Genomic DNA, 26,836 nt, shown 5'->3' with positions numbered 1-26,836 from the left:
CGGCTCGGTGGCCTCTGAAGAGCCGTGCGAGGAGGCGGCGCGGCCGCCCCACCGCGCGTGGCTCTGAGCGTCCTCCTTGCCTTTTGTCCCGGGAGAGCCCCGGCGGAGGTCCCCCCGCGGCGCTCGTCACCCTGCGAGCCCTGCAGTGCCCCCGGTATCGGCTTTCTGCGATCGCTGCTGTCCTCCTGCAGCGGGAACGAGGAAGGCAAGACCGAACAGCCCTAACTGGATTCTTCGGAGTCGTGTTTCTTCTCCATTGTGCAGCACGAAATGTCACAAAGAATTCCTTATCTGCCCTCTGCCGCGGTTGAACCCCACGCCAGCTTCTCCAAAGTTAAGCCGTGCTCTCCCTCAATGTCAGATCTGAGGAACAAAACCTGCTCGGAGCTCCTCTGGCTTCGCGTTAGCTGCCCTTGAGAAAGGGCAGATGGTTTTTCTAGTTGCTAAATATTCCAGATTCCCAAAGCATTCTTAGTTCCGACCTAGTTTCTTCCTCGTTAAGCAGGTGAACGGCATGTTTGTGCAGCATGCCTCATACAGAAACCAAGATAAAGAAGGCAAACAGTGCTCTTCGTGAAGGCGCTGGACTTTGGAAGCAGGCCCAGCGAGCAGAAAGAGCCCAGTTTATTGATACCAAATACCAGACTGTGTTCAAATGTTATTTTGAAAAGTCCTGCTTGTAGCTACAGTTAATAATTAACATGCATGCGCATGCTGTAGTCTTTGACTGTTCCAGTCTAAACGCCCTAAACGGAAAAAAAAAAAAAAATTAGAAAAAGGGACTTCAGTAACTTGATGTTTTCTGTCAGCTATCGAGAGGATCTGGGATCAGTAAGTACTACAACATTGTGTTCAAGCAACCCGAATCGAGGCTTAAGGAGTGGAAACTTAGTCTGACATCCAGGTATGTGTCAGACTATTTGGTTTACGCTGTGCTCGGTGTCTACTTCCTTAATGAATGTTTAAAAAACTTCATTTGTTAGTTCTATAAATGTTTTCCTTTTCTGAAGACGCTTTTCTAACAGTGGCTTTATGATACTTAGTTAATGGCTCTGAAATGTTCTGAAGAGGAGTAATAATATTATCATACTTAATGTATTCCTTTTTTTTTTTTTTTTTTTTTTAGTAGGACAGTAGAGAACACCGGCGGCTTGTACAAGAATATACATCTGGAAACTAACAGTGTTTACAAAAGTACTCATTGTAATACTGACCACGTAGCATAACTACCATGACACAATTTTTAAAAATTCAGCAAATTGGAGAGGGCAGCAACGACACTATATGGCCTGTTTTAAACATGTATTGTTTCCTCATCTAAACTGTGTCTGTCGTTCCTTAAGCTGAACTCCAAAAAAAGGTTTGTAATTAATAACTGTTTGAAAAACTGTGTTTGTTCATAGCTCTGTTTATTCTTCCCCCAGGAAAACAGTCTCCAATGCCTGTCTCCTTTGGTAGAGGTCATGAATCTCGCCTTTGTTTTACGATGGCCAAGAGTACAGTTTACATAAAAGACAATTTGGGATAGAGAGGAACATAACTCTAGACAACATTTTCTTATCTTTAAACAGGAGTTAAATAAAAAGCCTCAATAGCAACATGGACTGGAACATCTGCTTGATTGGCTACACTTGTAAGTAGTGGTGTGCAGCGTGAAATTAAAATATCATCCCCTAAGGTGCCACAACATGATGCCGCTTGCCTCTGGTCTCTTCGCTGCCCTGCCACCAACGTCAGCCAATGTGCACAGTTAATCTCTTCCTGATAGCCTTTTCTTCTGCTCCTCCCATGCTTCCTTTTTTATTTTGAATGTTCTTCCAGGTATTTTGGCAAGCTTCTGCCTTCCTTCCAAGGACTCACTCCTGCAAGACTCCCACACATTCCAGAACTGGTTACCACAATCACAGAGTTCAACCATTAACCAGAAACCAAAAGTAATCAAACACTCCCTGCAATTCCCCTACCCTTACTCAGCTATCAGCTCTTCGAGACCGGTCAATAAATCCCGTTTACTGAAGCTGCTAAAGGACTTAGGGAATTTTAAGGAAACAAGACAGGCTGATTTTGTCATATGGAACAACCTTGCAAGGAAGAGATACCATTGCTTAAGAATTACCACAAGCAGAAAGGAAAATGAACCAAAAAACACCAGACAAGCACTTAGGCACGTAACTCCTGCTGAACACATGTAGCATTTCATGACCACCACAGATGGGGAGCAGTTGCTGTAAGCTTAGCTGAACTACATGTATCTATCAAGATTTCCAAAGAACTCCTTGGCACACAGGAAACAATTTTAGCAAGGTTAGAAATGCTGGGACTTTGGAGCTGCAGGACAGAAGCAGACAAACACAATCACTGACTGCACAAAAGGGCAATTAGGTATTGGTGAAAACTCAGATGTACCTTAAAAAAGAACAACACGCCTCACTTTCTCTGAGTATCGAGTATGGTTTCAGATGTCAATATTCATCTTTCAAAAGCACTCTGTGCTTTCCTTCACTGAAGACAGAGCAACTGTCTTGTGGGGAAAAAGCCACCAGTAATACACCAATTCTTACTGATATTAACCGTTCATAGTGAGTATCAGAGGATTTTCCTTCAGCTATTTCCAGAGGAGTGAAGCAGGAAGCAATTGACATGATGTCTGTCAGGTTTGTAACTGTGGAGCAATCTGCTACTACAAGTAAGTTACAGAAGTAAAAAATAGTACAGAAGCCCTATTTGTCTTGGGGCAATATGAAGTCTGTCACCAGGATCTGAACTCCTCCTGTGCCTCCACTGCACAAGCATGGTGACTGACGGAGTCCTCATCCTTACTTAGGATTTCATGCAAGCATTAGAGCACAAATGAATCATGTCTTACGATTCATTTTGTGTATGGGGATAAAAAAACCCTCATTCTAACAAGCTGATGCTATTCATCTTCCCCAGTTGGAATAAATCCAACTGTTACTCAGCTAGCTAAAACCAGGAAATTGTTTGCCTAAATAGCAGTAGCATTGTGGATGAAAGGGAAGGCACTTCAAACATGAAGGTTGGAGTGCTCTTAAAAACCCACCCTGGCTGGCCAAATTCTGAATAGAATCTTTGCCGTAAGCGCTTTAAGAAACACAAATAATCCAGCAGCACAATACGCCCGACCGCGGTCTTTATTGTCATAGTGGGAAATCAAACTTTACACAATGAATTCAGAACTCTACATGCAATTTTATTTTGGTGTGAACAACTGTGCCAGATGAAAAGGCACAGAGAATGAACCCCAAAATATGAATCAGATGCATGTTAATGAATCAATTGCATGCAAATTTCTTGAAATAATTTTTGGAATAGTCAATAGGAAAAAATAATTACACAAGTTATATATGATCATGCAAAGAAAGAAGCAAGAGGAAGTATCCTTGATTCTAGTATCAGATAATTAACATCTATCCAGATGTATCTAAGTAACTTTCTCAGTTACTAGGAGACTGATTGGAATACTATTGTTTTCCATGTGCTGTAAATTATTTTTACTGTTCTAAATTCAAAACAGCAAAAACATGTTCTGTCTTTAGCTTTCATTTGAGGGGAAAAAAAAAAGCCTCTTTTATTCCTACATTACTTCCTAGTCATTTTATTTACTTCATCCAGTAGAGTATATATTTCAGATAATAGTGACCATGTAAAATTTTGATTGAAAAACATGTAACAGTTTGCACAATTAACATGATCACAGTTTGCGCACTTAATCATGATCTGGTTCCAAGGAAATGGTATTCTATAATTAACAGTGGGAAATAGCTAGTAACAACATATATTTTAAATATAAGTACTGGACAATGATGCTATCTAGCTATTGTTCTTCTGTAGCGGAATTAATCGCACCTGTAATAATTCCAGCTAGCCAGAGAATCATGACAAACTAATCAGAAGTGTCAGAGGAACCACTAAGAAAAGTAATTTGCAGTGAACATCTTTTCACCCCATGATAAAAATATGTTTACAATATGGTATAAGTTATCTCAAGAATCAGACAACAACTTTGTGCTCCCATTTCATAGGCAATTCAAGAATAATCAGTGGCAATAATACGGATACTCAATACAGCAGTGCAAGTGTTAGTGTTCTTGTGGTTCAACGTTTTTAAAACTTTTTGGTGTAAGATCTGGAGTATAATAATTTATTTCATTATCTCTTTCTTTTTTTAGAAACCTATCTGAAAACCCAAAGGGAAATGTTTCTGCATGAACATGGTATTAAGGGAAGTCTCATATAATGGTTAAAAAAGATAATCCAAGCCCACTCACCTAAGAAATGCAGTGGTGCAATTTTTGCTATCATGAAAGGATCTCCATTTACCTTAACTAAAAAACAGGCAATAAATTACATCTTTTTACTCTGTGGAGAGTAAAAACAGGAAGAGAAATTCACAGTAAGAGAATAAAGTATTTGCAGAAAGATTGCTGCACAGCTTAAACATTACACACCAGCCTTTTTGAGTTCATATGATGCTTACAACCATACAGACCTGTTGATAGTTTTAAGTTTAGCTCAGAAAAATATCCCAACATAAAAGAAATGAGAATTTGGAGAAAAGAGCAAGTTCTGCAATACTGAGAAAAAAATTACATCCATCACACAAAATGAAAAGTTTCCATCTGTCACAGTCATTTCCTTTATGACACATTCAATTCGACTCCTATGCCTTATTTACCTGCAGTAACATTAAAATCCCATCAATAGCAGCAACTTTTACTTCAACGCATCAAAGTACCACAGCTTACATCATTGTAATTCAGAGGCATTTCTTGGTTTTGGGCTAATGTCTCAACAAAAAAGTTTGACACTTGTACGCTTGTCAGAACTCACCAGGCAGGCCAGTCCATGCAAAACTACAGACAGTAAGAATCCACAGCTTCTGCGGTAAGAAAGTAAGAAATGCAGTGACAGGAAGGGAGACCTCAACCATGTGTTCAACCATGGGCATAGATTCAAGCACTGACACAGAAACCCAAATGCTGAGCACTTGAGAAAAATGTATTATTTTCATATTGCTGCACAACATGGTGATGTCAGGAAAAACAGTAAGCTCAGGTACTCAGAGAACAAGGAAGGGCTTGTGCTTAAAGTCTTTAAAGTTCCATGAGGTAGAATATCATCAAGTATCTTCTTTTCCAGAATATATTAAGCAGGACAAATCCAATTTAGTTTTTAATGCTGTTGAAAACTCTTTTGATAGTAGTTCATGAAGGGATACTCTATCATGAGAATACACCCAATTCCGTCCAGTCCAGTCATAGCGCTTGGGCCCACTAGAAAGCAAAACACATGCTGTAAGTACAGATTATTCATGGAGAGCTGCTGGAAGCATGTACTTATAACGTAACCCAGAAAGTGCCCAGGACAAGGAAAGAGAGTGGAGAAGGATTTGTGTGGGGAAGCGGAGCAGCAAAGGCCAGACCTGCCTGAGCCATTTAACAGATGTATCTGAAAGGTGACACGATCTTTCAATATTGACAAGCAGACACATGCTCCTTTCCTTCTTGCTTTTGGCACACATCTCCCCACTTTCCTGCCTTACCCCCCTTCTTCCCTCGCCCACATAATCTTCTTGCACACAATTATTACAAAGGATATTTGTGTGAGGCTGAATTAATGCTGTTGATTAGCTGATACAGCAGAGTTATGTGCAGATATTCTAAACACAGCAGAACACATACCACCAATCTCACTTTCTTTTTGGATGCAATAAAAGAATTTACCATCCGAAAGCACATACATTGCCATGTGGGAGATTTACACGAAAATTCTGTTTTCCTCTATGCTATCATATAGTTTTTGGCTTGATTCTTCAGCCTTACATTAAACATCAGGAAATAACTTGAACACCTGGGTTGCATTACAGACCTTTGTATCCACCTAATTCTCCACATCTGAAACAGGAGCAATGACTGACAGGTGCTCACTACTGTTAACATCAGCTACAGAAGCTAAGAAAAGAGAAAGGAATGGAATGTTCAGCAGGGATAAACATCACTCTTATCCTTGAACTTAAACTGATAGGACAAAATGCCTTGGAACTCAGATGACTGCATACAAGGTCTGCTAAGAAGACAGACTACACGTACACGAGGACAATCTGCAGACTCTCTACAAACATAAACACTAACCTGAACCTCAAATACCCTGAATAATTCACCGTATTTAAATGACGAACTTTCAGACCACTAACCAAACTATGAAGTCACAGATGCAAACAGAAATCAGAATGACTTCCACTGATGTCTCACTTGCTGTACGTGAACTGGGAACTGTTCTGAATTGGGATTACGTGCTCCAGTCACTTTACCATGCATTTCTCACTTGTCTTTGCAGAACAAGTATATGTTTATACTGCCCTACAGCCAGAGAGCAACGGAATGGGATGCAGCCATTCACGAAAACCAGGCTAAGACAAACCGTTGAATCAACGAAGGCAAAGAAAAAAAATTGGTCATTTGAACTATTTTTAAATGTTACTTAGTAACTATTAGTGATAAGGTCGACATATGAAACACCTCCACAGTTCTCTGACTCTTCAAAATTCTGTAGAAATGCGATTTTTTCATTTACATTTATCATTTAATGATCTTGTGAGCACTAATAAATGCCTTCAAAGGCTAAGTATTAATTTCTCTCTCAGGGAAAGTCTGCATACATTTAAAAAAAATAAGACAGAAGAACCAAAATATCACCTTAAGGCATTATTAAGGTTCAAAATTCATTGCAGTCAAGGGAGCTAAAAGAAATTACTGCAGTTGCACTGCTGGCAAGTTACAGAGGCATCTTTTTTTTTTTTAATTTGTCAACTAAATTAAGCTATGGAAACTCAAGTTCATCTGCATGTATGATACATGATAGCAAACAGAAGGTCAAAAGGATACAAAAAAAATATTTCTCATATCTTCAGAATTTGTCTCCCTTGGGATACATTCTCAAAGACTCAAAATTCTCCATTCACTGTACAAATTTCACAATTATAATATCAACTGCAAGTGATCACTAAGAGTAACGTTTGCTTCTTCCCCCTCCTAGTATATTGCATTTTAGCAGTACGTCACTCCAGATCGTACAGTATTTGCTGGAGTTGCAACATGTATTTTCAGAGGTTAGGAAATAAGTGAACGTGTGATCGTATTTCAAGAAACACTACTGTTTACTGTATTACCAGTTAAGCAAGCACAAAATGGAATGCTCGTTGGTGAATCATTTTTCACAACAGATGCTGAAAAACACCATCAGAAAATTTTCAAGTTTCTTGCATGTATTTTTATTCACCAGTGGAACAACCAAAGATACTAGCGCTTTAACACATATTCATTCACAAATACTCTATTCTGGTGCTTGTACATCTTTGCTCACAGAACTCTCTGAATTTTGGTTTCTATAAATGGTTGAAAACTTTGTGTCAGGGACCCGAAAGTCCTCTTAAGCAAAATCGAGATTCAGGAATTGTTTATTGCAAAATATATGAAATGAATGAGTGACACACAGCCCGCATTTGTCTGAATGATACGCTTGCTAGGCCAGTGCCTTAAAAAGTAACATGCCTGTTAAATACATTATTTTTAACAAAAAAGGATTCTGGGACTGGAGAGGAGGTTAACAGTAGAGAAAAATGACTAATAAAACGTGCACCAATCAGTACTTAATTACCCTAAAGTGAAATTAAAATTTTCTTTAGGTAAATTTTTTATCTATTAAAATAGATTCTCTTGAAATCTTAAATTCCCTTGAGCTTCTCTCTTTTTTTTTTTTTTCCCCATGCAAACCCTACTACGACATTTTACTACTGCAAAACCATTCCCGGTTTTGCAATTACTACATTCTTTATGAACAGCCTTCAAGAAGTATGCCTACGTAGTTACTGGGTGTGCTCATATTTTCCAGCTAGCTGGTTCCTTCACCAGTAACGGTGACTGACTCCCTCAGTTCTCTCCTTGGGACAGTGGCAGAGGACACATTAGTTTTTGAAGGGGGAATCAGCTTCAATATTTTCCCACATATCTGGCTGCCCCGGCAGGTGAAACCAACCAGAAAACCTACAATGGATCAAAACATAGCATTAGAGAAGGCAGAGGGCACACCTAGCCAAGGCTTCCATGAAGTGCAGGAGCTTGACAAAAACAACTAGTGGGTGAGCACATAAACATATAAAGCAGGAAATCCCACAAGCTTGAAGCGGAAGGAGCCACCCTGTTTAAATACAAAGAGTAGTTTAGATTATAACATCATCATTTCTTTTTCCAACAGAAGTTTTTGTTTTCCTTTTTAATCATGGCTGTGTTATTTTTTATTTTTTATTATTATTATTATTTTTTTCCTGAGTAGCCTATATTCCTGTAGATAGTGGCTTTGGACTGGAACAGAGTATGAAAATTCTGTTAAGCATTTCCTGGATTTGGGCATATCAGTATACTACACCATGCCCCACACCTCAGTAACAAAATCTTAGTGAACATTTAGATTAAATCATGTTTTGAGTATATACTGGAGAAAAGAGCTATTTATGGCATTACATAATCCATGCAAAGCTAAGAAAAAAGGGGAAGAACATTTCTACTCAGTCTTCAGATGTTACATACCTTACACATAACTTACCTAGTGGGTGAGGACAGCCAAATCTGCCGGTTTGGTGTTTGTTTATTGATTACATATGTTCCCATGTCTCCACCTAATTTAACTGTTAAAACTCCACTCTTAAATCACAAAGAAAATAGTGAAAAATTTAAGTTTGTATCCTGTTACTTGACAAGAGTTACATGATCTGCAGTTTGTAAACAGAAACTTACACATCTGTATCACATTCCCAACTATTTTCCAAACAGTAACAGCTTGGAAGAATGATTGTTATGAATCAACAATGTGTGACAATACCTCAGACAACCTGCATATCTTCGAGCCTGACCTAGACTTTAAAACTTCTGGTTAGTTTGATTTAGTGTGTTTGCACCATTCACAATAGCACTACTTAAATAATACTCTTGAGCTTTGACCTGTCATCTTGAAACTGGTAGTTTATTTTGCAGTGACTAAAACATCACTCAAACCCAACTTTTTCTACCCATGAACTGGTGTGGTTCCAAATCAAGAAGATTTATCTGTCGAGACTAAATTCCTGATCCATCCGCTTTTACCTAACTTTTCTTTAAGTAACTGTAACAGTTTCCAAGTGAATAAACACAACTCTTTCTCCAGTAATTCTGATGAAGTGCCTAGATCCTGAATCATACCTAAAAAATGTTCCACTTCTAAACTCCAGGTCTGTTTTGTTTTAGTTATGCCAGCTTCAGACCATTATCCTAGTAAGCATTTCTGTTCTCTATCTTACTCACATTTCTTAGTGACAACATGATTCGTATTTCTCTGACATTTTCACAAGTGTGTTCTGAAAAGCAGCTGACAAAAATGTTTCTGTCTGAAGGAGCATAAAAGAGTAACAACATTTGGACCCGAGTTAACCTACAGATGATTTGAATTTATGCTGGTTAAAAATGGCATCCCTGCAGAACATAATTTTATGATTCAGTTAATAGCTTAGCCATATTTAATCTACAGCTCCTCAAACACATCACGTGCTATAGCACAAAAAAGCTTCTTCGGTGCATCCATATTTTTCACACCTTAGAATATATTAATAGAGCTACTGTTGCTACTAAGGCTATTACCTATGTAAAAACACTTAATTGTGGGAAAAAACATTTTCATTTGTGACTGCCTACAATCTTACTTTGTAGCCGGTGCAGCAGCTTAGAGCCCCCTTCTCTTACAAAGTAATTCAATGTTACTGATTTCTGACATATCTCGAGGTTTACCAGCAATGAAATAATATTCTCAAGGTCTGACTTTTCTTTACTCCAGTCTCCACGCTCTTACTTGTACTGCTAGATTATAGATTTACAGCTGTGAGCAATAAAATATAAATAAAGACATCCCTGATTAATACTGCCATCAGGTTGCCTTGCTGGTTATGTTAATTCGGAATTGGTTTAGAAGGGCAAGAAGAGCCTACTTCTCTGGTTGTCATCAGTTCAATCTCTTCTATATATCATCAGTCTTAGATCTGTAGATAGACAGCAGAGTAAGAGCATGTTGTGCCCTGAATACAGATGTAAAGGTGTCAGTATTCTTCTGTGCGTTCCTTAGTGCCATATATAAGTATTCAGCATGATGTTAAGCTGTATGCTACAAAAGCACTGAAAATAAATTGGTTTCCAAAGAGTTAACAAAATTTTATATCATCACTTACATTACGTGTCAGCTGTGGCAGAATACTGTTGCTCTGTCATTGCAAATTAAGTAAAGGTTAACTTCTAGTGCTGGGTTTTTAAAACTTTTAACCATACATGTGGCAGTACTTTTGAAATACTAGAAAGGACAACTTGAGCTGTTAGGAACTTTAAATGCAAGATACTTTGATCATATTTTAAGAAATTCTACCGCATGTGTTTTTTACTATCATATGAAAGTTTTGGGGCTGCTGGTAAAACGTATATATTCCTTAAAAGAGACTTTTTTTTTTTCCTCCTCCTGGACATGAATATATAACTTGTGAAGAAATGAAGTTTATTAAGAACTCATAGGTATAGGAAGACCTTCACCGCATTCGCCACCTTGTGGCTTGCTGCAGCACTAGCCCTGTTTGTCTGGAATTATCCTCGGTAAACCTGGCACTATTTAACCCTTAGCTCTGAACAGAAACTTTCAAGGCAGTATGTCATCGTACAGTCTGTGCAACAAAGGGGTACACGTAAAAGTTAGGATGGATGTACAAACAACTCTTTAGAGCCCCAGACGGAGTCAATGTCAAGCACAAAACACTCTGCAGTGCCTGGAGATAAAATTATGGCAGAAAAGAATTCATAACCTTCAGATAACAAACTGTTTAAAAATACTAAAGAGGTTAATGATAATCTTTTTGCTAATGTTTGTCTTAAGCTCTTTAAATCAGTCTAATAGATGATAATATGCTGAAATATACTGAATAGTAATGGTTAAACAATTCATTGCTATTCACCAGAAAAGTAATTAGACATAACGTTACTACACATTCGATTAAAGCAAGGAATAATATTTGCTAAGTGCAAGAACAGAATCTAACAACACGTTACTGTTTATCTTAGCTATGAAGAATAAATAATAAACATTATGATGACACAAAGTTACACAGGAGAAGGTCTAAAAACTACAGTTGTGGTTCTTTTTTTGTTTGTTTTCCCCCAGCCCCTGTACAACCCAAACCATCTGGTTCAATGTCCTGAGCATAAAACCTTAACTGACAGAGCTGGAAGAAAGCAATCTCCAAATGGTAAGATATGAACAGGGCGCAGTAGTTATGCAAAATAATAATTAAAAAAAGCTTTATGGAAAGACCTATGCTGCAGACAGTGGTGTAGGGAGAAATGCAGTTTCCTCCAAGTCATGTGTAAGACTGTACGATACAATCCATTTCAGGAATTTTATATAAAACTAATAAACTCCTTAAAGAAATACAATGGCCATTTCTGATCTGTCACTTTGTAAAGCAATTTGAGTGGGTGACCTATTAAAGGCTCCAACTATCACGCTATCAGACACCCAGCGTCTCATGTGACCGGAGCCTATTCCCTGTGCACGCTCACTTCTCAGTTTTGCAACAACCTGTTGAGACATCCTCTGTTGCTCCTCTCCACCACAGGCTCAATCTTCATCAGCGCCAGATAAAACATAATCTGTCATGGCTGTTGAAGGCACATGCTCCCTCTCAGTACTCATGGCCATCAATGAAACTGCTCTACCAGTAACATGATTTACACATACTACACCACATAGGCCTGCCCTAGCATCTACCTTGAGGGAACAGGTTGCTGATTCCAGAAGTCAATGTAAGTTTAGAAAAATGTAGAGGGCACTGTCGAATCAGAAATCAGTTTCTATCTCCTCTTGGGCTCAGTCATTATTCTATACTATGCCTTTCCCTACAGACTAAACATTTTAAATCGTCAAATCAGATAACTGCATGTCACTTCTTACCAAAATAGTCAGTAAAAGAGGCGTATTTTTAGCAGTAAAGCTGTAAAAGAAATACTTTTTAAGTTCTGTCCCTAAGGTGACTAGTTTAAAATTCTCTTTCAAAGAAAAAAATCTACAGTAATTAAAAGTATTAACAGAATCTTTAGAACATACCCCTAAAGAGACATCGTAATCTTCTGGGGTAAAAGGCTTATCTGTTAGGTCCTCAAAGAAATCTGCTAAGGAGTCCAGTGTTTCTTCAGCCAGTTTTTCGTAAGTGGTCTCATCTAAAGAGCTATAAACAACATACAATCATATAATTAGGAGGAAAACATGGACTTTTTCATATAATTTTGCATTTTCAGAATTTTCATATAATAAAAAATACCAAGACTGTGTCCCTGGAGGACACGGAAACCACGAAACAATCACATTAAACAAGTAGTTATTTTTCTTAAGGTGATGTAGGTAGGTAACAACACACCTTATAAATGGAGGTGGAATTTTAATATTTGGGTAGTAGAGAACTCCAATTAAAGACCGTGTACTTCTTTTTTTAGTGACCTCAATATTAGGAAGATAGAGTTAGGTGTCAAAATAAGGCATCTTCATAAAAGGACTTTCTGTAAGAACTAAGCCATAGTTACTGTTTGAAACTCTATGGATAGACACAAGACCCTCCTGTTTAGAAGCACAAGTAATTTGACTATAAGGAACCAAATGTAGCTACAAGCAGAGATTTAGGAACATCAATGTCAAATGTCACATCTACATGCAGCATTTGATTTCTCCCCTGGAGTTACCAATGCAGCCCAGTAACTGGATATCATTTAAAATGTACACAGGAACTAATGCTTTTACAATCAACTTCTTCTTCAGCGTCTCAAAACACCCTTGTAGCCATTACATAAGGCTTACAACACTTATGAAACCGCTTCTGTTATCCTCTTTAAGTCAGTAAAAAAAAGTTAGTGGGAGCAGTCTAGAAATGCAATCAAATCACCTAAGTTTTTCTATCTGTAGCAGTGTCAACTTTTAACTGAGTGTGTAGTTGGTATCTCTATTAACAGACAATTTGGTGAAATCATTTGTTTTGCTAAGAGATATGGCAAAACAGCAGTTACTGTGATCTATGGGGACTTGGTATCTTTCACCTGATGTAGAATGTACTCTTTAAAAACGTTTCTTATTAGTCAATTACTAAAACACACTCCACACCACTTATGTCAGGGATACCACAGAAATACCCAAAGTTCTGGAGAACAGAAGGCCTTAGGATTAGGCAGGACTCATGTACTGAGTCAGGATGCAATTCAGGTACTTAATGGTAAGCGCCACTCTAGACATCTGCACAATACTTCACTGGGCCTCCAACTGCAGCACTGTACAGGGAGAAGTCTCTCATGGGTACCGTGTCACGTCCTGCCTGTGAAAGGCACAAATTTCATGTTCCCTGACATACACGAAATGGTGCTAGACACCCACCTTCAGGTACAGGAGTTGTTTCCTTCCCAAACTCACACAAAATGATCTTCCCTAGAACTATACTTTTCCCGTGAATCACCATATCAACATTATATTAATTTGATAGCCGCACCATGTCTACAATTGTTTTAAAATGCAAAGGCAGTATTTTCATATGAATAATATTATCTCAGAATATTCTCAGAATAAAATTTACCTTCTGTCATTCAGAGTTCCTGCATTTCTTATATTCATAAACTGAACAGTCCTGCTCTTCAGCTCTGAAGCACATTGTAACTGCTGTTGAAAATATGTGTAAGTAAAAGGGAATTAAAAGTTAAAATACGAAGATTATGAGTTACATACTGGTCACACAAATTAAATAGGTTGGAAGACCTTGCCATCCTCAAGTAAAATATTTACATTCTGTATTACAGAGCTAATACAGAAAGAATTATGCAGCTTTAGTCCCTGGATGACTGAGCCAATCTATAATATCCTTGTTTTCTGTTACAAGCTAGTGAGAAAAAAATTAATTTTAAAATAGCTATTTTCTATCGCTATAACACAGAATTACAGAGGAGGCTCAGACAACTGGTTTAGGCCAGGATTTCTACAAGCATCAACTACTCGGACGCTTCACTGTCAGCACCCTGTGTCCCCCTGCCAGCAGCCACCAGCACATCCAAATGAAATGCACAGGAGCCCCGAGCGCTCCTCGCTTACGGACGTTAAGAGCTGACTTTCACCACTTGCCATATTCCAGATCTCTTCTCTGCAACAAGCTGATTTATTTATAATTTCTCTCGCGTTTAAAGGAGATTAATACAGATCAAAATGACAGAAAAGCTGGGTCAACGTGTGGGCAACCTGAGACAAAAGGAGAGCGACGGGCAGCCGCCCTGAGGCTGAGGAAGGCACACATCAACGCGGGTGTGAGTAACGCTGATCCCCAAGTGCAACACGCTCGCGGGAGCACCCGTGCTACCTGCCAAGAAATGCAGGCGGCATGCCTGCCCTTTGCTTCCCCGCCCACGCCACGACGGTGCGTGTTTTCGGCTGAACGGTTAGGACAGCACTCCTGCTGCCTTTCCACGTGCACGCACAGGGCTTTGCCGACCACCACAACGCCCTGAGCGGCTGATGATGAAGCTCTTCCTGCACCCGGAGGCACAGCACCCCGGCACCCCTCCGTACGAGGACACCCACCTCGGCCGCCGCGGCCGAGCCGAGCCGAGCCGAGCCGCGCCGCCGCTCCCCGCGCCCGCCCATGAGCCGCACTCGGGCACCTCGGGCTCCAAACCCGCCGGGCCGGAGGAGCCCCCCCCGGGTGCGCGGCAGGCCCGAGGCCGCCCCGCTCCGTCCCCTGGCTCCCTCCCGGCCTCGCACTCACCGCCCGGCCCCGGACGGCGGCGGCGGCGGCGGCCCCCTCCAGCGGGGCGCCCCCGGGGCCTGCGCTCCGCCGCCGCGCCGCCGCCCGCCGAGCCGCCCGCACGGCGCCGGCCGCCCCCGGCCTCCACATGCCGCCGCCGTTCGCTGAGGAAGCGGCCGGGGAGGAGCCAGCACGGCCCGGCTCGGCTCGGCCCGGCTCGGCCCGGCGGCGGCGAACGGGAGGCCGCGGGGCCGCTACCGCCCTCCGCCGGCGCCGCGGGGAGCAGCGCGGCTGGGCCCGGCCGCCCCGAGGGGCTGCCCCGGCTCGGGCCGCAGGCCCGGCAAAACAGTCTGAAATGAGAGATACTTGCGAAAAAAACGTTACCCGTTGTCCCGTGAAGGGGAAATGAAGCACGCTGTGTGCCACAGCCGGCGTGTGTTTGGCGGCACGTCTGAGGAGAGCTGTCGGTCTGCTTCAGAAAGGAGCAGAAGGGCTGGTCAATTTCCTGTTTAGTTATTTTGTTGCCGATTATATTGCGTTGTTAACGATGTGCGAGGCTGCCAGGAGTCGCAGCTAGGCGTCTTTTATTGTTACTTGCATTAAAAAAAAAAAAAAAAAAAGACTCACCAGGGAGATGAGGGATAAAAATTAACTCTGATGTGAAAGTTTATTAAAAAATAAATAAATCTGTGAGAACACAGAAAAATTTCACTTCAGATCCTTCCGCAGAACAGGACTGTAAGATGCAACAGATTGCAAGTAAAATCATAAATACATAAAATGTACAAGTACTACTGTTTGATTACTGTGTGCTGCATTTTTACATGTCTAAAACTCTCACTCGAGTAAACAGCTGGCACCTCGCAATGCTTTAGGAAATAAGCCGTCAGCTTTTTCAGCAAAACTTAGCTGTTTTTTTGTTTTGTTTTGTTTTGTTTTGTCTTTCACTTTAAGCCAAAAACCCAGAGAATTCAAGTAGGTTGTGCAAATTTCAACTGAGACTTTGAAGCGTGTAGTTAAAAGTGGTTTTACCAAACCAAGTAACTGATCTCTGCCACCCCGTCTCTTTCCAGCAGTGTCCTGAGTGCTGTTTAGTTGCCAGTGCCTTCCCTCAGACTGTATGGGGGCCTGCGTCCTTGTTGCATTCTGCCACTGAAGTTTTTATATGTCATCTAGACACAAGATGCTCTCTTGTTCCTTGAAGACTGATCCCACATGCTTATCACTACTGGAAGAAACTAGTTGTGTTTTTGCAGCTATAGTGGTCTAAATGTTGAGATAAGGCTTGCAGGGAGAAATAGCTTTTATCAGTCAAAAAAATACGTTAGTAAAATAAACAGTTCCTTTTTCATACGTTGGTGGGGAGAGGGTAAAGCAGCTGGAAGAACGCTTTTGTTTGTTTGTTTTAGTAAAAGATAGTGTTTGCTTACACTTTGCCATTCCTATACAGCATCCTATATAGTTTGCCATTTCTATAAAACATTTTCTGGTGGTTTCCAGGTAGTTTCAGTGATTTCTCTTTAATGGTGATATGCATGAGAGTCATATGCAACTCTCAGTAGGAAATGCCCATCTCTTGTTTCTAAGTTAATAACAAGTCAATAAATTAGAGTAGATGGAGCATTATCTTCATTATTAGCAATCTCACTCTCAAAACTCAAGAAATTGATAACAATGTTCACGTTAATGAACTTCACAGTGCACTACTACCAGAGACAATTGTTTCCACAACTTCGAAAGGGTACGAAGAATGTGATTTTTGCAATGATTCATTACGTTTTTTGTCATGATCCTTGTTCCTTAGATTAACGTTCATACCACAGCACGTTGCTACCATTACTTTTTTAGGCTGGCATAAAACACCCACCAAGCATTTCCAAATGCAGACTGGCTGCAGGGTCAGGCCTTGTGCCTTTAGTCTGCAAAGAGTCAGTGTCTTTCTGTGAGCTACTGCATGCACCCTGGCAAAAAGGGGTCAGCAAATGTCCTCTGTGTAGTATAGCTGGAGTGTATGACCTCTTTTATATGACCTTTATCACTGTCTAGCGTTCTGGGTTTGGGCAAGTAATATCGAGTTATATGAAATGAACTTACCTGAAGCGTAAGGAAAGGCAACAGGAAAACAGGGGATAGGAGTTAGTGTTTTCAAACTGCTGAATTCTAGTGCAAGGACACAAAGTACTCTTTTTTTAATAACGGAGGATGACTGTTCAACGCTACTGGTAAAGGCAAAGCTCAGTCTCTGAATACTATATGATTAAGTTACAGCATCAAATACACGTATCTGGAGTTATTCTCTATGTATCAATAAGCAGGCATCAACCAGTGCTTTTTCTTTCTGGGCAGTTTACAGGGCCAGAGCATTCAGATAGCACTGCACCATGTTTGTGCCCTCATTCTTCAAATTTTGCTCCCCGTGGTGAGTTCCATCTGTTTAGACCTGGATAAATAGTCCAATATATCAATTTAATACCCCAGGGAGCTGACTATTTATGCCTATGCCATCTGTACATATTTTATTTTTACTTGACACGTATTGCCATATCCTCTTCATAGATAAACGTCTTTGATTTTTTATCAAAGTACTACCAATGCAAAATGAAGAGAAATCAGATACCCAGGCATTAAACATACACATCCTAAAAGCCTTTTGTAATCTTTGATGTTTAAAGTTTTACACCATTTCACGTGTTAGAGAAAGAAATGGATTCCAAGTTATTGATCATTAACATTGCTTTGCTGTAATTCCTCTTCCCCCTCCGTGCAACCACAGAGTTCTAAGTCCATGTGCTTTGGAGGTTTTCCCAGTACACTCCATAGTCTATATAGGATTACTTTTTGCAAGTATTAATTACTGCTTTCACTTATAAATGACTGTTAAAAGAGACTGTACACAAAGGGTAGTTCATGCTCTGAATCATTTAGTACAGGAATACAGACATTCTGTTTTGGGTCAGAATGGTTGCATTTAAGCTGTGTGTCCTTTGGAGTCTTCCAAAGGACAAATGATTTGGACACTACAGACTGCTAGATAACTGGGGAGAAAGTGACATATATTTGCCTTCTGGTGCTTAAACTAGGAACTTTTTTTTTTCTCCACAAATAAAACTGATCAGAAATATCTACTTTGCACACGGACACCTTTTAACTATACTATACACCATGCATAGTTGAGCAGACACTTTATGTAAATGTACATTTTTTTTTGCCTGTTGGGCATGCAGATTTGTCTCTTGCATTTCTAATGCTGCAGAATTATCTTGCTAAGATGAAGCAATCTAATTTTAAAGCCTGGAAAGGGTGTAACCATGGGACATAGGCTCTAGGTTAATCCAGAGACTCTACATTTTTGGAAAAGAAAATCACTTGACCTCTACGTTTCTCTATTCTGTGCATGGTAAGTGAGTAACACGCCCCTCCCTGTTAAGATTATGGGATTGTAAAAAAATCCCATATGGGATTGTAAAGTGCCAAATTCTGGTTTTGGCAATTCAGCAGGTTTAATAGTACTTATTCCTACAATAAATATTATTATCAGTTACTTCTGCAGTCTTTCAAAGTGACAGCTGTGTAGTTTTCTTTAAAAACACTACTGCATCAAGTCTTGGATTGATGATCACCGGTGCTTGTGATCGTCTCTCAGCCGCCAGGGAAATTAAGGAAACCAGAACAGTTTTTATATTTATCTTGTAACAATCGCTTGTTGAAATGAATGAAAAACGTGAAAAACCGAAGAAGCAACACCTACTGAGTGCATTCCTTTGCCTTTTCTGCTTAATGTTACGATTCCCCTCTTCATTAAAGAGCTGGTAGGAGATAAGTACAGATGCCCTGTTACAGAGTGGTTGGTATATCTCTTGAGATCCCTCTCAAGCTGTTTCATCAAGGTAGAGACGTGCCAGAACAGTAAGTCCCGTACAGACCACGAGCATACTGACAGTTGTGATAGTCTTGAGAACAAAATATTTTATTCATCAATAAAACTATAGTTTACAGTAGTATTTACTAAATAAATTATATAATTTCTCTTTTACAAGAAATAAACTAAAGTTGAAAATATTCCAAAGACAATATATATACACAACATAAGGCCTTGTTATAAATAACATCTTTTCTTCTTTTCACCAACAGTGAAAATGTGTTTAGAGGTTCATTTTCTTCTAGTATGTGCAGAGGCTTACCCTAACCCTTGCATCAATTCCGATTTCCACAGACGTGGATCTAAGTGATTACAACTGAAGGGTGAAAAACATGTGAAATTAATTATATTCACCACTGTGCTTATTTTTAAATAGGTAAAGCAGATAAAATATTTTGCTTGTGCCTAATTACCGAATGCATGCAAATGAAATCACTAGAGAGCTGATAAGAAAATATTACTTTCAAGTCGAAAAAAGGTGATTGGCAATATAGTAGAAAGCAGCTCGAATACGCAGGTCTTCACAGTTCAGCAAGCAACAGCAGATGATAGTGGAGTGTGGAATGTTTCACATCACTTTTGCCAAGTCCATCAATCCTTTCTATGGTTCAAAGATCCTGACATTTCTTAGAAAAAGTTCAGTTGATTATTATTCTTTGACTATTAGGCTCAGCAAATTCCTCCTTCTTAAATCAGGAGTGCAGAAAGTGCTCTTCATTAACCACGGTCACTTCTCTGTCCTGGTTTTATTCTTCATGTATTCTTTATTACTGCAAATACAGAAATAAGAAGCAAAATCAGGAGTTGTGTTTATTTGCTTTCTTACAGAATTATAAATTGGTAACATTTTAGAATTATAAATTGGTAACATTTTTATTCACCTAAAGAGGATACAGCACAGTTCAACAACGATCCTATATTTATCTTGCCCCCTAAAAGCAAAAGCATTGGGTATCTTTTTTTGAAGGCAATCCAAACTGAGGACACTCAGAAGTTCACAACAGCTTTTTTACCTTGCAGAAGTGACTGGGGCTCAATAGAAGTGTTAGGGGACAAAAGTGCAGTTTTTGCGTGTCTTCTGTAAAAGTCCTGAGAGCTCCTGCTGGATACTTTCCCCGTTGAAAAACCACACCTATCCAAAATCTTTCAAGAACAACTAATGTTCAAGATCATAACCAACTTCTATTCACCATAAATAAATAAATAAATAGATAAATTGACTTGCTATTAGTGGTTTAGTTTTCTACAGTATCTTCCACAGAAGCAGCTGTTAAATAATACAAATAGTTGATCACTTCTTAGTATATCTATTGAGTCAGAGATTAATCGAGGAGAGGCTGTTCTTTGATGAATGCTTTATTACTACTATTTAAACTATGCATAAACTGACAGCTGAACAAAATCTTGCAGCAAATTGAATGCATCTCAGCTAACGTATCCGACACGGGGGAGGACACAAAAGCAAACTGATAACAACTGCAGTGACCCCACTCTAAAACCTCCTAAAAACATAAAGAAGCTCTCAGTCCCCATTTACTAAGCAAATTTTTAAGGTCAACTTTAAATTGTACTTTTACGTGCAAGGTTTTAACTAACCTTCAAGTAGTTCAGCAATAATTTAATCTTGTCTGGAAACAACAACAAAAAAAGCTCTGAAGGCATTTTGAAAGCTCATCTTGAAAGTGAACACCAGTAGATTTAAATCAATATTTTAATTATGACTTCTAGCCTTAGACTTTGAACCTGGCAGAATGATACTAAAATGTTGTAAGCTTTAACCTGCCCCTGTATTGTGCACCACTGTTATGGTCAGGGTGTTCATAACCTTTGATGGTTAACAAAGTGCTAATTTCTCAAAGAGTATTCTCTCTCTAGCAATGAAAGACTACATGCTGCCATATTAGCACCTGACTGCCTGCAGATAGAAAAGTAGTCAGTGGGTACTTACAGGATGCAGAACAATTGAATATGCAAAGGGAAATTGTTGGACAAGTGAGTAAAACTAAGGTAAGAAGAGGATGATATGAGGCTAACAAGAATTAAAAAAAAAATTAAGATCAGTTTGGAGAAAAAGGTTGAGAAGCACAGGGTAAACACAATAATCCTTTATGAAGCTGGCATAAATTACTCAAAATTTTCACTGGTTGCATCTAGTTTGTGTCTGAAAGCTCATATCCTGAATGACTGCAAGTCCATTTCTGACAGATATAATGGTGATTCAGCACAACTTCAGACCCTCTGGCTTTATCACTGCTTTTCACTCTCTAAGGAGATCAGCAATATTGTTGATGCTAGCTTTTTGCTATTCCACTGGTACAGTTTTGACTAGATTATTCTTGTTGCCTTACCTCTGATCCTTCCAAAGCAAAGGGATTAAGGATGCAAAAACTATCTGCAAAATTTGAATAACAGAATTGGAAAAGATTGCCCCGACAGAAACATATAGCAACTGCTAACTGTGTGAGTCAGTCACAGAAATGCTGTGTATGCGGTGGGATTCAAATGATCATCTTTGTGTCAACTGCAATCCAGTTCTGTGCATATTATCGTGGGAAAACCTCCATCTACTGCAGTGCACAGAACACGAACCTCTGAGAAACTCTGTCACCACTGCATATTGTATGGGTTACTTTAACCACTGGTGTAGGAAGCTGCACTTTCTGAAAGAGACAGAGTTTGGCCACAGCAATCGGGTCTGAAACAATAGTTAACGTACAGATGACTCTACCAGATGGATTCCTGCAATTACTGTCTGAGATGTCTCGCACTGCTTCTGTAATATATTTACAGTATTTGAGCCTTTTTCTGTTCCAATTCTTTTTTCACAGATAAGAATAAATTGATTTCTTCATATGGTTGACTTTCTTCATTAAAATCCTCAGGGCATGAGAACTTGTAGTATAGCAGCAATATACACTGTCATTTTAGCACTTGGCTTACTCCCATAATGTATTAATTGTGATATGAAATGGTATGTTTTTAATCTAATCAAGCACATAATCCCAGTATCTGATTTTCATGGAAGGGAGACTGAAGTGTTGCTTCCTGCATGACTTTGCTTCTGCAAAAACACCCCTGCCAAACTATATTCCAGTGCTTGGTTGTTGTTTCACCTTACAACAGCCTTCAGTTTTATGAGAGACAGACTCTTTCCCTACTCTATCTAAGATGATAGGTGGATGGATAGAGGGATAAAATCGGTAAGAGAGGAAAGGAACAGTTGCCTCACTGCATGGAACAACTAGGTTTTCCACTTTCAAACTTAAAATAAACTCTACTTCGAGGGATGACTGCTTGATTAGTTCCAGTATGTGCATGTAATATATTAAGGATTATTCTGCTCTCAGGGGATACTCCTTATAAGTGTCTGTAAATGAGGAGGCCTAAATTCTCTTCTCACAGTCCCAGAATTAACATTCAATCTACCATGCTTTTTCACCAATATCTTCAGTGGAGATGGTGAGGCAGAGAAACTGAAGGAACCAGAAAGACAGTAATATATCTTAAATTGAGGTATGCATCACAGTGTGACTGTACACTTAGTAGCTTGTTCTTAGATGTATCCTGCTTAGGAATTGCTTTAACTTCAGGCACAATTGTTACTGCTTCACAGCAGCACTCTGAAGAAATCTACAACATGATTGGAATCAAATTAAATTTTATGAAAGACAGAATCAAAAAGTTCCTGAATGAAAAATGCCTTGTCAAGAAGTTATGGTAGAAGGAGAATCCCATACTTGAAGTATCTGATGAGAATCATAGAAAGGCTTGGTTTGGAAGGGACCTTAAAGATCACCTAGCTCGAAACCCTGGGCAACCTGGTCCTGTGAACAAAGCCCCATCCAGCCTGGACTTGAACATCTCCAGGGATGGGGCATCCACAGTTTCTCTGGGCAACCTGTGCCAGTGCCTCACCAACCTCAGAATAAAGAATTTCTTCCTTATTAACTAATCTAAACCTACCCTCTTTTAGCGTAAAACCATTATTTCTTGTCCTATCTGTACACACCCTATTGAAGAATCCCTCCTCATATCTCCTGTAAGCCCCTTTTAATAGTAGCAAGGCTTCTATTAAGGTCTGCCTGAAGCCTTCTCTACTCCAGGCTGAACATCCCCAGCTCCCTCAGCCTTTCTTCATAGGAGAGGTGCTCCAGCCCTCTGATCATCTTTGTATCCCTCCCAGGTGCAGCTCCTTGCACTTAGACTTGTTGAACCTCATGTAGTTCACATGGGCCCACTTCTCCAGCCTGTCCAGGTCCCTTTGGATGGCTTCCCTTCCTTCTGTTGTATTGACTTCACCACTCAGCTTGGTGTCTGCTGCAAACTTGCTGAGCGTGCACTCAATGCCATTGTCTGTGTTATTGATGAAGCTATTGAAAAGCACCAGTCCCAAGACAGACCCCTTTGGGACATCACTTGTCACCAGCCTCCACCTGGACATGGAACCATTGACCACCACTCTCTGGGTGTGGCCTTTGAGCCAATTCCTTATCCGTGGGAATGGTTTATGCTTCAAATCCATATCTTTTCAATTTTGAGATTAGAATGTTGTGTGGTACTGTGTCTAAAGCCTTACAGAAGTCCAATATCTGTTCTACCATTGAATTACATATTTATACAAGCAAGAACCCTTTAACGTTTTAACTCTCTGTGGAGTAAGATTTCAAATTCCTAACTGTTTTATAAAATCTTTTCTTATCTTTCTGTAATACTTAATTAAAAAAAAATAAAGTAACTGTTTTTATAGTATTTTCCACTGTTTGGTATTAGAATATTTGGAAATAACTTAGACTGGCTTGCACTTACTGCTCAGTGCAGATCATGTTTTAACCATGTTTTATTAATAAAAACTAGAATGCTTCATTTAGGATCTGGGTTAAAAGATTTAAAATAAAATAAATCAAAGGAATTTTAAAGTAAACTTGGATTTACTGACATAACAGTGCTGCTTAGAGTCATAGGTGCAGTAAATGCTGCTTTGCTGAACCTGGTCTTTATTGACAACTGAGGAATTCTATGCCCAGACTGGCCTTTGAGTTGCAAACTCAAGATGTCTCTCTGTGTCCTAGAACAAAAATTCTTGCCACTACCAGATAAATTCTCAATTTTGACATCAGCTGCGGAGTGCAAGTCTGCATAGGTTTCCCTTAACATAACAACCCCAAACCAATGCCCTTACCTGTAGGAGGAGTTTCGTTTTTTACAATCTCTGTTCCCCTTGCCTTAATTTACTGTCTGGATTGGTATGCAACATTGTTCAGACAAATGCCATTTTAAAAGTGTATTTATAATAAGTTATGACAATGCCATTTAACTACTTTTTTTTTTCTTTTTCCATTTATTGGATCAAAAAATCATAGCTCTTAATTTACTTTAGGACAAAAATCTGTCCAAGAACCTTAGCATTTCAAAGCAGGAGACAAACACATCAAAGGATTAGTGGAGTGATAGAAATTAAGCAAATTAAGATGTTTTCCATTATAATACCTAGCAGGTAAGACTATAGCAGCTTGCCTTGTAGTAGAAAAACAGAGAAGGATTACTAACTAAAGGATTAAAGGAAAACTGTGAATGCCACTTACAGCTATGTCTTCACCAGTGCTTTTAAAATGTCAAAATGTATCTGGTAATGTTTTTAATTGAGGGTTAAAATCAGCTAATGTAAACATAATTGATTTGCTTTATTTTTGATACATATATTAGAAATAACTGACCTGTTCCTCCCGTTCTTGAAAACATGCATCTTTCCCTTCCAGTGTGCATTTAATCATCCTCCTACATAAAAACACAACTGCCTCCTGCCTCAGCAGCAGTGAATAAAGCCAGTAACGCATCACTAATCCTTTAGTCTCAGACTCTCCCAACCCATGACTGACTGTTGTTGCACTGTCTGCTGAAGGATATCAAGGGGCCTTAGGAAGTAAAAAGCGCAAAAAACAAATACCTTATTCTATTTCTTTCCACACACACCTCGGCATGCATGCCGGGGTAGATATGATAAAGTTACAGCTCACTTCCACAGTAATCTCAGAATAATTAAGGAGACAACAATATAGCGCATGAGACAGAACCAAGACGGTAGGGAGAGGGAATTTCTCCAGATGGGTTTGCCACCAAAGAAGTAACATGTGCTTAGCCATAGTATCTAATTTCCTTGAAGTGGTCAGCCATGGCATACCTGGAGAATCTACGTTGTCTAGATCACTGAGTTTCAGGTTTGTTTTATTTAGGATGCAGAGAAAGGGTGAAGCTAGGACAAAAAAGCATCTACGGTTTTCTCCACTTAAGACTAATGTATTCTTCCAGACCTTTGCTCATGGGAGTAAACACTGGATGTTTGTATAACCTGCAGAGTAGGGTTTTATTTATTTTTCTGTTGATACTGATTAGTGGAATATACATATACTTACTGCTGTCTCCCACACATAACAGTAATGAATGTTTTACAAGTTCCAAACTATCTAGAGTTAGTTTCACTATCACACTTGTAATGTGTAAGGAGGGTTTTACGGAAGGTATTACCTATGCTTGTAATTAGAGCTTTCAGAACATTCCACTATCTGCCTGATAGAGTCCAAACTTCAAAAAAGTTCTTCCCAGTGCTGAGCAGGGTTAGTGATCCTTGTTTCCAAATTGGCGAGACATGGATTTGATGGATGGACCACTTGGTGGGTAAGCAATTGGCTGGATGGCTGCGCTCTAAGAGTTGTGGTCAATGGCTCACTGTCCAGGTGGAGCTCAGTAATGAATGCTTGTCCTCAGGGGTCAGTATTGGGACTGGTGCTGTTTAATGTCTTTGTGGGTGACATGGACAGTGGGATCGAGTGCACCCTCAGCAAATTTGCCGATGAGCGCAAATTTTTTGCTCATGAAGCCCCACCTGGAGTCCTGCGTTCAGCTCTGGGGCCCCCAGCCCAAGAAGGACATGGACCTGTTAGAGTGAGTCCAGAGGAGGTCCATGAGGAGATCAGAGGGCTGGAGCACCTCACCTATGAAGACAGGCTGAGGGAGTTGGGGTTGTTCAGTCTGGAGAAGAGAAGGCTCCAGGGAGACCTCACTGTAGCTTTCCAGTACCCAAAAGGGGCCCACATGAAAGCAGGAAAGGGACTCTTTGTCAGGGATTGCTGTGATAGGTCAAGGAGTAATGACTTGAAACTAAAAAAGTGGAGATTTAGAGTAGATATTAGGAAAAAATCATTCACTCAGAGGGTGCTGAGGCACTGGCACAGGTTGCCCAGAGCAGCTGTGGATGCCTCATCCCTGGAAGGGATTCAAGGCCGGGTTAGATGGGACTTACAGCAACCTGATCCAGTGAGAGGTGCCCCTGCGCGGGGGTTTAGAGCTAGATGATCTTTAATCATCCTTCCAACCTTTCCAACCCAAACCATTCTATGATAAACAAGACTGTTATAAACCAAAATCAAAAGTTTTCAACAAGTGGTTTCTCTGTTAAGTGGGGCCAAGAAGTTAGGCTGTACCTGATTACTTGTCCATTTCCTGAACATTTCAGGATTTATTGTCTCTCTTTACAGACTATTCATATCATCATCACATCAACACCAGGCCCACAGGAATAGGCTGGTTTAATGGTCTACTTGTGGTCAGAGTTAACTAAGTGGTTCTGTATCTAATTGGCTGCTTGTACCTGCTACTGTTGTTCCAGCGGAGGCAGGGTAGACCAAGAAGTTTGTTGGACTATTAAACTATTAGCTATGAAGTGGGTACTGTATAAACTCAGTTGTTGCTGGCTAAAATGAAAAATACATCAGAAGCACAGCCAACAGAGAGCAGAAGGGAGATCAGAAACTAATGTGATTTGGGATCTCATAAAAAAAAAAACAGGAAATTTTAAAGACAGGACAATAAAGAATGCAGTGAACTTCATCTAAAAGGAAAGCAACCATGACTGTGTGAAACGCTTGCTAGAAACTAGTTAAAAGTCTTTGCTTTTCTCCCTTACTCTCTAGTACTATTTTTGTCACAAAAGTCACAGACGTTTTTTCATGAAAGCAGAAGTAAAATATGACTAAGATACCAGGATTGTTTAATTTGTACTCGAGGAAAACAAA

The 26,836-nt window shown here is 39.7% G+C and overlaps 3 protein-coding genes and 1 long non-coding RNA gene across 12 annotated transcripts in view; 1 reads left to right on the top strand and 3 right to left on the bottom strand.

Moving 5' to 3' along the window:
- TJP2 (tight junction protein 2) overlaps nucleotides 1–890 on the bottom strand; it is a 65,734-nt gene extending 64,844 nt beyond the window's left edge. Inside the window, exon 1 of the mRNA XM_083817082.1 lies at nucleotides 81–890. The gene's annotated coding sequence lies outside the window, so the exon portion shown is untranslated. The remainder of the gene's footprint in view (nucleotides 1–80) is intronic.
- On the top strand, nucleotides 764–4,033 carry LOC310889522. The gene is made up of 2 exons (XR_014576600.1): nucleotides 764–904; nucleotides 1,127–4,033. It is a non-coding gene; the product is annotated as an uncharacterized lncRNA (long non-coding RNA).
- Nucleotides 3,138–15,220, bottom strand: FXN (frataxin). Of its 5 annotated transcripts, XR_014576597.1 has the most exons (7): nucleotides 14,870–15,220; nucleotides 13,694–13,776; nucleotides 12,187–12,307; nucleotides 8,623–8,720; nucleotides 8,109–8,217; nucleotides 5,890–5,972; nucleotides 3,138–5,294 (listed from the first exon to the last, which is right to left on the bottom strand). XR_014576597.1 is itself a non-coding variant. In XM_083817093.1 (6 exons), exons 1-5 carry the CDS (start codon nucleotides 14,996–14,998, stop codon nucleotides 8,109–8,111), a joined length of 540 nt encoding a protein of 179 aa, XP_083673219.1. In that variant the 5' UTR covers nucleotides 14,999–15,220; the 3' UTR covers nucleotides 5,158–5,294. The 5 variants fall into 5 exon arrangements, 4 of the variants coding, with proteins under 4 accessions (XP_083673218.1, XP_083673220.1, XP_083673219.1 ...); XM_083817093.1 differs by lacking the exon at nucleotides 5,890–5,972 and having other exon boundaries at nucleotides 5,158–5,294; XM_083817092.1 differs by lacking the exons at nucleotides 5,890–5,972; nucleotides 8,109–8,217 and having other exon boundaries at nucleotides 14,870–15,088.
- A 3,574-nt stretch (nucleotides 15,221–18,794) lies between these two features.
- PIP5K1B (phosphatidylinositol-4-phosphate 5-kinase type 1 beta) overlaps nucleotides 18,795–26,836 on the bottom strand; it is a 112,975-nt gene continuing 104,933 nt past the window's right edge. For all 5 annotated transcript variants that reach the window (XM_083817088.1, XM_083817090.1, XM_083817087.1 and 2 more), the window contains one exon: nucleotides 18,795–19,537. In XM_083817088.1, the coding sequence (XP_083673214.1) occupies nucleotides 19,535–19,537 (3 nt within the window). In that variant the 3' untranslated portion in view covers nucleotides 18,795–19,534. The remainder of the gene's footprint in view (nucleotides 19,538–26,836) is intronic.

Source organism: Anser anser, assembly GCF_964211835.1.
Source record: "Anser anser genome assembly, chromosome: Z".
In the NCBI taxonomy this organism is placed as follows: Eukaryota; Metazoa; Chordata; class Aves; order Anseriformes; family Anatidae; genus Anser; species Anser anser.
The sequence above is the reverse complement of the archived record's forward strand: the minus strand, read 5'-3'. Positions and strand labels throughout refer to the sequence as shown.